Raw genomic sequence first — 12,168 nt, 5'->3', positions numbered from 1 at the left:
TCCATGAGCATGTGGAGCTCTGTCCGGCTGAATCCCACTAGCACACTGACCTTTCTTGTGTCAGTGGGGAAGTAGAAGGAGTATTAATAACCTTCAAAACAAAAGCCCCCTGAACCCTTCTCAGCCACAGGATGTCAACAAAACCCACTACACACAACACGTGCTCAATGAGTCTATATTACACACACAGGCAATCTTACACTACCTGGGAAAGGTCACTCGGCACAATTATATTGACCGACATGGCAATGTTGGTATAGATTCTATAGCTCTCTGTATGCATGTATTATATCGTAATTACTTTTTCCCCGAGCTCTGTCTTATGGGTATCAACAGCATGTTGTATTATTTACATGTCCAGTGCTTGCACTGTGTCCTTATACATGCTGTAAACTTAGACACAGCCTGTGGGTGTTACTTTTCACACAGCTTTGCAGTCAAGAAACAACCCGAAAGTTATGCCTTTACTGAAAACGTTTGAGGCTAGCCATTAGCTCCCCATTATAGGTAATAGCATTAAACTTTTGTTACATTATCTTGCTGTTGTAATGTTACTTAGAGCTTGTGGTTCTGAGCCTTTAGGGAAGCTCTTTATAGGTGGAACAATCCAAGGTTTCAGTCACAGTTGAGACACAAATCCAGCTCATGAGTCATCAGTGAAGTGGGGAGCACAAACAGCTACTTTGTGGCTGTTGTTGTCATGAAAAACATTAAAACTTCCAACCGGTGCCCTCATCTATGGTAAGTGACAATAGCTATAACTTTCCATCACAACAAAAAGAAAAGATAGATATATAGGTATAGTTATATCAAGACAACAAAGTGCATAGCGCAGGAAAAAGCTGCACTCTGAAATGGACTTTCCAGCTTCCGGGTGGGCGTGTCCCTGACAGAGCTGCTGGGTGGGCGTGTCCTTTAATACTGTCCTAATGGGACAGCAGAGCCTGATAACGGGTTTGAGGTTAAGTCTCATGAAATTCTTGAAACAAGCTGTTCAGAGAAGCGGTAAACCTTGTCCAGGTCATGTTATGAAACTTCTGTCAGATTTAGTATGGACATCCAACACTGTAACATTTTATGTATGGATCAGCATCACAGGTCAGATCTGTTTGTTTTTTGAAGGCCCCAGATGACATTTTTAATTCGAGTGAGAGTAAGAAGTATTATTTTGAGTTGCTAACACTTTGAACTCAAGCAGATAAATAAGCTTTAAACCTCTACCACACCCAACTCAACTCAACTGAAACTTTATTTATAGAGCGCGTTTAAAACAACTTGGGTTGACAAAAGTACTGTACAGATCAAAAACAGCACAAATGACAAACATAGCATACAATACAGTACTAAAATACAATACTAAAATACGTAAACAGTGCAAATATATAATAAAATAATATAGAATAAAGTAAATTAAAATGTAATTAAGATTAGGCCAGATGTCCACTCAACCTTGATTAAAAGGTTACCCAAGGCTGAATCATCATTAAATGACCCAATGGTTTATTGAATATGTTTGTCTTTCTGTGAAATGTTTTATAAGGCCTTGGATGATCAGAAAACTGGAACAAAAACTCAATTGTCTCCTCCATCAGTAAATGTTGGTGTACTTTCTATCAGCCGTTCACCAGTTTTAATAATTCTTTTGTAGAGAAATAAAATCGGTTGAGAATCTTTTGTTCTGAAGCGACTGTGTGTTTGTTGAAAACCAGACAGACATTGTGGTATTCTGACAACAAGGTGATCCTCTAGAAATGGCCTTTTTTTTAAAAATGCAGCATCACTTTATGAAAGAAGATGGATCTTAGGTCTCTTTTACTTTGCTGGTTTAAGACAGGACTGTTGAACTTGTGTTACGCCCAAGAGGGGTTGAAAAATTCAGCCAATGTCAAAATGCTAAATTTGTTGATTGTCCTTTAATAATGCAATTTTTTACAGTAAAATGAAGCATGTCTACAGCCTGGTAGACTGAAAAAAGAATGTTTCTTGGTATGTAGCTCCGCTATTTATTCATACATTCTGTACAGGGTTGAAATATTTTACAACGCATTTGTTAAGATAATTCAAGGTATAAGCATTATGCATACATTTGTATAATTAGGGGTACAGCTTAGTTGACTGACAGGTTGGTGCGTTGTAGCTGTTTGTATTGAGGCGAGAAACCTGCCTCAACTCCACACCTGGGCCAGTTTCTTAGTTGATCAAAGTTAAATTGTGTTCACGATTTCAATATGGCACCCTCCATGGGCTTCGAGCTCTCCAGGAACCAGTGGGTTTCTTTATAGAGACTTGTTTTACACAGTCTGGTTACATGTAATCTGCAATCATAAACACAAGGAGGTGTGAAGAAGTCCTTCTGCTGAGCTAGCATTGTAGGTAACAACCAAGCGGCAACCTCTGGTGGCAAGAATTGAAGCCAATGCGGAAGCGTTAAAAGGTGCAGTGTCTCGAGTGTCCACTTGAGGCTGGCTCTGGAAGTAGCAGAAACCACATACACACCAATTTATAAAAGACGATCTTTAGTATAGTCTGGATTGCTAATTTCTCAATCGGCACACACTGTACGGGAGGTGACTTTTTTCATAATGCAGCAATTTCGAAGATATTAAGGTTCCATTATGAGAGGGCACAGCTGACTTGATTGACAGGCGGGAACACTGTAGCTGTTGGCTAGGAGGCTCAAAGCCCGCCTCTTTACCTCACACTAGCTCGATAGAAGTTAGGTTGAGTTCAGCATTTCCAATTTGGCTCCTGCCGAGGATTGGCTTCAAAACAGTGCTTCAGAAACAGATGGGTGACGTGACGGATACTACATCCATTATTTAAACAGTCTATGGTAACAACAGAGATAATGTTGCTTCCATGACAACACAATATAAAATTGTTCACCAGGACACCAATGCCATGCTATTGAAGGGTTTAATGTAAAAGTATAGCGGTGTAGTGAAGCTTAGTTATGGCGTTGTGTTGTGTTGGGATCTCAATGTAAAAAGGGCTGAAAAGAAAAACAGTAAAAAGGTCACGGTTCGAGTCAGCATCTCTTATCTTACACTGTTTGGTGTCTGTTAGTAGTTTTGATACTTCAAAGATGTGAAATAGAGTTGAGAAAGTCCAATTTGAGTGACAATCCAGGATAGTTAAAGCCACATTACTGCACAACAGCTCATATTGCGTTGAGTCAGGGTTTTACAGCTCTGAAAAAACAGCTATCGTTTCATCTTTGGGTGCAAAGGCTGCAAGGTCACATCATTGATATCACCCTGCCTTTCCCAAAGAAATGCACCTTTTAGCATTTATTTTACATCTTTGACAATGACAGAGCTTATAATCTAAAATCATGAACAAACAAACTGAATAAGCTATAAGTCCGTTTTCTCACAATAGTACATCAAAATTGTCTGTCAGTCACTTCTTTATTCTCGTCTTTACCAGCAGAACAGATTCATTTGTTCATTTGTATGTCAGGTGTTGTCTTGATGATGTGTTCAAGTGCAGCTTAAAGCAGAATATAGAATGCACATCTGTCTGTCTTTGCCAGCATGAGTTCTTTGAGGTTATTACTCAGTGGAGCCATGTTGGGGCTGACATGGTGTCACAGAGTGACGTCTGCAGTGATGTGAAAAGGAAAGGGTTTCTGAGTGTCCCTCAGTGAAGATGTAGCTGCAGGTTGTAATTTTCATCTAAGGAACAGTGAGATTGATTGGTCAAGGGGATGTGTGTGTGTGTGCTTGTTTGTCAAGACTCACCTGTTAACTCATGGATCAATGGTTGTCCTGTTTTTGCTCATTCCCTCCTGCAGTGGTCGTGCGTGTTTTTTGTTGTTCAATTACGGGTTTTTGTCATCATGATTCTACTCTCTCTCTCTTTGGCGTTCATGTGTCTAAAGAAAGGCCTCTATTTCTGAAACATCTTTTATGTTAATCACACAAATCACTGCCTCCAAACTGACCACTGTAGTAACAAAAAATATTGGGGTTTTCAGATCAAAGTCCTTGATAGAGTGACACTAACCTCAGCGTTAGACGTAACAGAATCTCTGGGCCAATGAGGAAAATGTCAAAGAAAAGAGAATAACCACTTTCTCTGTGTCTACTGTTGTGTTTCTTCTGAGTGAGTCGCTTCATCTTCACCATTTTACTAAAACTTCAGTGATCTGCAGCAGCAGCCTGTAATTTACCAGAAAGACCTGAATACATGCTTATATGTTCGGTCCTGTTTCCTTGAGGAGTAAAAGTTTTATGGGATTTAAAAAAAGCATCAACAATGAATCCACTTGTCTGCTCTGATTTTACCCCTGATGAGAGATGTGTGGCTAATTTTGTTTTTTATTTCTTCTCCCTCAGATGAAGACTGTGAGTGTTGCACTGGTGTTGTGTCTCAACGTGGGGGTGGACCCTCCGGATGTAGTCAAAACCTCCCCCTGCGCCAGACTGGAGTGCTGGATAGGTGAGTGAGTTCACACAGATGCACTCAAACACGAGTGCAAAAGATAAATACAACACCTAAGTGTGGGGAAAGGGGATCCTTTTCAGATATGATGCATATAGTATGTTTCAGCTATGAGTCTGAAATGAGGATGGAAATTAAACTCTGACTAGCCGACTAATCTAAAGGATAGAACAAACTAAGGTTATAATAGTTTTGGATTTTTCATTAGTTTTTATTTTTATTTCGTTTTGACTTTGTTTTCAATTTCAGTTTAGTTTTAATTAGTTTTTGAAGCGAGTTTGCTATTTTAGTTTGGTTTTAATTTTTTTAAATTTCTTAGTTTTAGTTTAGTTTTTATTAGTTTCAGTATTAGTTTTAGTTTTTTGAGAAATGGTCCACATGTTTTATCACCTTCCACTGCAAGGCACTTACTCTTATCAGAGACACAGTCATATTCAAAGTAATCCCAAATGGGGCTCTGCCGCTTTCTCCCGACTTTCACTGCCACTAACGCTCAGCTAGCAGGTAAAGTGTGGACGCGTGTTTGCTTGTGCGACTGCACCAACTGAAGTGAAACTGCCAGAAAACAAACAAAAAATTCATATCCTAAAAAATAGGGAATACTGGTAGATACTCTGTAGGATAGTACTCTCCCTGGGGTGTCGGTCAGAAAACACTGGACAGGAGACAGGAGGGAGCTTTAACCGTTTAGTGAATATTCTCCTTGTACAGCACAACAGTACAGCAGACCCAATGAGGCCACAGAGGAATAGGTATGAGTGTGGTCTGAAACACATCAAATAAATACCTGCATGAGGGTGATGGTCACAATATAGACACTTAGGCTAGCATTACTGACCCTCTATAGCGTTAAATAATATGGTGATTCACTGATACATCCTTAACAATAAAAGCAGGATCAGCAATAAACAATAATCATTGATACAGAGATAATGATTCAGATGCTACCACTACAAGTATACTAATAATCATATCACTCTAATACCCCTGCTACAATTAACCGTTAACACTCATAATGATAAATGAACAGAACAGGATTATATAGGTGATTAACGAGATGACGCATGCGCTCATGGCGTCTATTTGCTCTCTCGGAGTTGATCAATGAACACACGTGAATGCCTATGGACGGAAAAAGTCAGTTCTCCGACTCTTTATAATAACAGGACACACATCTTACTTGTTGGGCATTCACGCACACAGGTAAGGTTATAAACAGGGCAGGTAGTCGGAGCAAGAGAGTTCGTCTCAACTTAATCCTCCTGCAGTTCTGCCTCGCGGTTAGTGCGCGCCCGTCAGCTGCAGGCTCCATTTGGCACGCTCCCGCACAGATGCAGAGAGCAGACAACAGAGACATGCACCCGATCAGTCTCAAACTTCATTACATATCCACTCAAAATATGAGCTTAATACGAAAACTAAAGACATTTTCTCCTTAATTTTAGTTTATTTTAGTTTGTTTTGTAACTCACAATACAGTTAGTTAGTTTTCGTTTTTTTGTGAAGCCTCGTTTTTATTTTTATTTCAGTTAACGAAAATGTGTTTTCACCTCTCGTTTTCATTATTTTGTTAGTTTTCATTAACTATAATAACCTTGGAACAAACTCAGAGGAAACAAATTCAGCAGGTTTATTAAATGTGGCTAATGTTAGTACAGCTAGCAGCATCAGCCTTTGGTCTCCCCTGCAAGTTTATGTCCACATGCCTGTGTTTGTTAAGCATCGCTCTGGTTGAGTTAACCCAGGCTGCATCTCCATTTTTTAAATCAAAGTACACCAAACCGTGCTGCGCTGTGAGATGCCTCCTCTCATCTGTGAATGTTTGCAACTGAATAGTACTTTTCATCAACCGGAACTACAGCTCTGGCTAGTGGCAGGTTACTGTGCTGCATCTCAGACACAAAGTATGTGTCCATTTCCTGCCTACATTACTAAAATATTCAAAAGTGCTAGTCAGACAGCCCAATTAAACTCCATCAAGGAGCTGCACTTAGTCTGCCTCTGTTAGAACCATCTTTAGTGTTACCTGCCAGGCTTTGCCCCTTTTAGGACTGGGGCATTGTTAGTAATAAGGACTTAGTCTGGCTGTAAAGTTGAATAGAGTGCCTATTTTATGCAATTTGAACTATTCGCAAGACCATTTTCACTCGTGAATTATCTATTCAGCATCTATAAGCAGCCTATCATGACTATTATGACATTTCCAAGGCTCAGATCAGATATTTTTATCATCCAGAAGACCAAATGGTAAATGGAATTTGTTTACAGAGCATTTTCTCTAGTCATCTGACCACTCAAAGTGCTCTTACAGTACATGTCACATTCATACATTCACACCTCATTCATACCCCACTCGCAGAGGCTGCGAATTAAAGGGCCCATCCGTAATAAATAATCACATTCACATACCGATGGCACAGCATCTGGAGCAGTTTGGGGTTAAGTTTCTTGCCCAAGGACACTTCGGCACATGGACATCAGGGCCAGGGATCAAACCTTCTGATTGAGAGACGGCTGATTCTATCACTAAGACACAGCCGCCCCATAGAGAAACTCTATCATTTGATGTACAGCGCTTCAAGGAATAAACCTGAAAAGTAAATAACCACTTACTCATCAAAGTAGCATTCAAGAAGTAAAACTAATCTTCAAAATACTAATGTAAAACAAGAGTAAAAGGACATGTAGTGACTTTGGCAAAAACAAAACTGAAGTCCACAGTTGTGTAAACAAAAACAAAACAAAATCCTTGGGTTCAGTGCTTTGGTCTTGTTGGCATCCATTACAAACTATGTCAAACTTTTACTTAATGTTAAAGTAAAGTTCTTACTGCAACATTTGGGGAAAAATTTGGTCATCCCAGTGGGAACTCAGTGTGTAAGGCTCCTGTCATCAAAGGGTAGAGCAGTCTGGCTCGACCAAAACCACTCAGCCTGACACAGAACAAAAACCAAAGAACCATCTTCATTGAATGGGAACCTTAAAACCCAATGTTTAGATCCCCTGAGGCTGCCTCACTTTCAGGAGTTTGGTGAGCTCAATAAAGTGAGGACACAGATGGAAAAGTTTCTAAAACTTCCTCAGTCACCTCTAAGGACACTTACTTTATACACACCTGTTGTTTTGTTATAGAGGCAGTGTTTGGAAATCTAAAAAGAGTGGAGATGAAGGCAGAATGTGCACCATGTTTTTTGATTTATAGACACAAGCGTCAGCCACCTAGGCTAGTCGGAAAAAGTAGAAAGACGCATGTTTGATTTTCAGTGACTCGTTATTGTTTCACCATATCGAGAAATCATTACAAAAGAGTGAAAAGCCTAACATGCTATGTAAGGGAATAGGCAAGTTGTTATGGATTATGTTATTATTTATTAATCCAGGACACGGATATATAAGATCCACACAAGTTATTATGTTGTGTTTTAAATGGCCAGTTAGTATCATTTTCCTCTAAAGATATTAAGTGGGAGTTACTCATCAAACATATCTCTGTGTTGTTTTCCTGTTTTCATTCATCATAAGAAAGTGGTTTAATTTTCAGCATGAAGCATTCCACTATCTCCCACCACCTGCCAATGCATTTTTCTCTGCCTGTGGAGTGCAATTGGATCCGTTTTCAATCTATATTCTGCTATTCTTCACGCTATATCGATTTACTCTCGTCAATTTTTCAACCTGGGGACTGTTGCTGCTGCTGCTTTGAGTATTTCTTTGATCTAAAACCAGAGAGTCCAACTTATTTTTTTTGCAGGACGCTGAGCTATCATTTGCCAAAATGTTAAATATTGTCATTACTCATGCTAATTGGATTGTGGCATTTAAAGGATAATTAGTGTGAATCAGGCTTTGTCCTGAACTTTCTTTTGTGCGCTAAGTGCGATCACTTTGTTTTTATTTCAGATCCTCTGTCCATGAGTCCACAGAAAGCCCTGGAGACCATCGGGGCCAACCTGCAGAAACAATATGAAAACTGGCAACCCAGGGTGAGTGAGTACACATGACGGATGACAGAGTTGACACAGTCATTCACACACCACTTTACGTTGCTGAATCAAATAAGACTTCTGATAAAACACTTGGAATTATGCAAAATGAATCACTCCAACACTTGATCCCGCTCATATCACATTATTGTTGATTGATTTTGGCTTCCATTAGGTCTCACTCATGTTTTGTAATTCCTTTTAGTGATTCTGGCAGACTATTCAGAGTATCGAGGCCATCTTGCCAATTGTGTAAACCTCACTGAAGTCGGTTTCTCTTCTCAGTCCTGTGTCAGACAGGGCTTTTCAACATAGTGCCAGCTATTGATTCGGATCATGTTATCTGGGTGTCATTTAGAAAATGCTGGTTTGTACTTTCTGATGTGTTCAACGCAACAAAGACAATCTTGTGCAGATGGAGCCTTATGATGCTGTTATCTTACCGATACATGACATTTTGTTGATGGACTGTTAGTTTTAATCGTCCAGGGTATCAATGCCTTTGTTTGATTTGTTTGACTTACCCAATATTAATACACTTTGACTTTTAGGAGCCATGGGAGGCATCTGGAAAAATAATGTGATTTGTCCAGTTTCTTTGTCTGATTTGAATACTTTACTATTCTGTGTTTCCTCTTCCTGTTGACACTGTGGCAAAATCGTTAGTTTCTGATAGCATTGGTGGACATCATGGAGGAGATTCTATTTTCAACATTACTCTTACTTAAGTCCGAAGGCACAAATCTTTAGATTGGTGGTTAATGGCTGTTCAGTCACGGCAGAGAAAAGAAGACATGAGGAGGAAAACACAATTAAAGCAGCAAGGGATGTTGAAACACCAAAGATGAGTGAAAGAGACGTCGACCAAATTGAAGAAAGCAGACATGATAATGTTGAGACTTTAACATTTACCAACTGTTGAATCTGAGTTTTTTTTTTAAAGCTTAATTAAATCATTTTGAATCAATAAAATCGTCTTCAGATCAATACCTAGTGTCAATTTTGTATCTTTAGCTGGTAGCCAGGTAATACATGAGTTTACCAAAAAAAATGAGCACGAAGAGATGGTTCCTACAGCTGTCATGGTAACTCAGGTTACGCAGGTTTATATCTAATGACAATTTCAATGTGTAAAATGAGGAGTGGGTTAATTTTAGATATCCCATTGTGCAAGCTTCATTCCACTTCCTGTTTAAGAGCTTTACACACCCACATGCTCTCAACCCTGATTCATAGTTTTGTTTTTGAGCAGATGCAGCATGTATTCCTGTAAATTCTGTATTCAAGTGTATTGAAGTGTGTGTGTGTGTGTGTGTGTGTGTGTGTGTGTGTGTGTGTGTGTGTGAGTGTGAGTGTGTGTGAGTGAGAACAAGCATGCTTATCACTCATTCATGTTGATGCACCATTAACAGCAGGACAGTCAAAGCTTCCTGCACTCTGGCAGGTGCAAGACACATTATTATGTTGCATAAATTAAATAGCCCGCCACTTAAACGTTACAACAAATCATCAAACATAAAGATGTATGTATGACTGTAGAGCGGAGAGCGACTACAGCTCACAAAAAAAAGATAGAGAGCCTGTCCCTTTCTGTTTCCAGGCAACACTGATCATTTGAAGGTTGAGTTACAACATTCAGAGCGTTTGTGTTGTTTTTATCCGTCTGAATCTCTTTCTTCAAGCCTCATGTGCCACAAAGTCTAAAGCAGTCCAAAAGTCTGTTCCAGCTTCAACGTCCTTGCTCTTTCACTCTTAATATAACCAATCCACTCAGTCCCCACTGCATCTATCCTTTTTAAAAGTTCATGTATCTCTGCAGTTACAAGCGTGACAGGGATAACTGTCAAACACGAGCCACACACACACTTCACTGAAGGTTGAAGGAAAATGTAAAAGTCACAGCTGCAGAATCCAGCAAGAGCGGATTAGCATTTAGTTTAAGAGAGATCCAGAGTGCAGTCATTGGTCATGTACCGTTGTAGGTTTGCTTGCATGCTCATTCTGTGGTGCATTCGTCCAGTGATTCATCTCTTTATTAACCATTACTCTTTTTTTAACATGACTTTGTGAGGAATGCAACTTCAAAAGTGGCAATGCAGGAGTTTAGAAATATACAAAAATATGCCCAAATTATGAATGCTATTTGTTAGTTCCTACTTCACATAACTAAAGAAGAAGCAGCTAATTTTATTAACCCTGAGGGGAAATACAATGTTTTCACTCTGTCATCAAACAAGCTACACTCATAGGCCAGAAATACACATGTACAAATATGATCCTTCATACAGTAAAGGAGAGACGTCAAAGTGACAGGTGTATGCATGTGTATTAGTGCTCTGAGCATTTGGGGTTTGGTGCATCGCTCAAAGGCGCCTCCCGACTGGCACCTCTCCAGCAACCAGTCACATTTTCCATACCTTGGGTCCATTCAGGGACTTTAGACAAGGGGACTCAGATTTGAGTCCATCCAGAGTCCGTTGATTATGTTACTGTTGGCAAGATAACGGTAATTTTGTCAACCAAAGTGACTGAACTACTAGGTCAAAGATGTTTGGTTAGTTAAAATTCTGATTAACATGCAGTGGGTTGCAGGTCTGATGAGCTTATAAGGCACTTGCCACCGCAGCAGGAACAATTAGTGTGTCTCCCTGATTAGAGAGGTACCGTGAACATTTACATAAAACACACAGCACCGTAACTTCACTATTAGTTTAAATATCTAGACATGTTTAGAGGAACAGACAGAACCTGATGAAATGGGTTTCTACTCATCCAAATTGTCCCACACGGTCAGTCCTGGCTCATACAGTCTCAATAGTCCTCCTTTTCAATAAATAATTATATTAATCATGAGGACTCGACTCAGGCTCCAACTCAGGTCATTGGAACTCAACTCAGGTTCTCTGTGGTGACTCAAACTCAACTCCAACTCAAGGTTTGCTGACTCAACTTCAGCTCTGCTTCTCCATATCTATTTCTTCTTCCCCCCTACTGCTGTGTTGAATAAGGGGGGAGTGATGGGGGAGAACAAGCAACGCTTGAAATCCGATCTAAGCATCCAGGAGGAGTTGTATTTACAGATATTGAATAAGAGATTCATTTTAAAGCAAAGCTGTTTTAAAAACAGTCAGGGAGGTTGGATAAGATCATGCCTTGTTATATCTGTTGAGACTCTGTAAGAAAATATCTGTTTGGTAAGATATGTATAAAAAAAGAAGAAGCAAAGACTCAGAGGGCCAGTTAAATGAGAGTGGAGGATGATTTTGGGCCAGAAGCTGGTTGAGTTGTTTTTGCATGTAAGTGGGCTCCGTGAAACCACGTTGCTGGAATTTGCACAACCTTAAGTTCCCGCCAAAAACATCTTATGATCAGTAGATAAAAGGAAAATAAAAACCATGTGTATCTGTTCGGTAAATAGAGCAGAAAAGTGAGGTAAGAGGAGGCGGAGGAAGAGATGTCCCCGGAGAGAGCAGCCAAAGGAATGTAGGCTCGGGCTGGGTTGACCTTGGAGGTCAGCAGTGAATGTTGGTAAGAGAGCAGGAGGAGGAGTGGGAGGGTGAGAAAGCTGTTCTGCCTGAGGATTTTCAGCTCAGGAGCACCACACCATAGATCCGTGTTCGCCAACACAACTTATATAAAGTGTTGACAAAAAAAACACTGACACAGCAGCTTTGTCACCTTGAGAAGAAATCTCCACCAAGTTTTGGAAGAGTAGAGATGGTAAACATGAGACCTCAGA

The 12,168-nt window shown here is 39.9% G+C and overlaps 1 protein-coding gene across 2 annotated transcripts in view; it reads left to right on the top strand.

Annotated features, from left to right (window-relative positions):
- The window catches only part of rptor (regulatory associated protein of MTOR, complex 1), a 228,575-nt gene that overhangs the window by 25,630 nt on the left and 190,777 nt on the right, over positions 1–12,168 (top strand). For both annotated transcript variants that reach the window (XM_034687742.1, XM_034687741.1), the window contains exons 3-4: positions 4,341–4,443; positions 8,347–8,429. In XM_034687742.1, the coding sequence (XP_034543633.1) occupies positions 4,341–4,443; positions 8,347–8,429 (186 nt within the window). The remainder of the gene's footprint in view (positions 1–4,340; positions 4,444–8,346; positions 8,430–12,168) is intronic.

The sequence above is a fragment of the Notolabrus celidotus genome, chromosome 7, assembly GCF_009762535.1.
Source record: "Notolabrus celidotus isolate fNotCel1 chromosome 7, fNotCel1.pri, whole genome shotgun sequence".
Lineage (NCBI taxonomy): Eukaryota > Metazoa > Chordata > Actinopteri > Labriformes > Labridae > Notolabrus > Notolabrus celidotus.
Note: the sequence above shows the minus strand (reverse complement) of the source record. Positions and strands in the feature narration are given on the sequence as shown.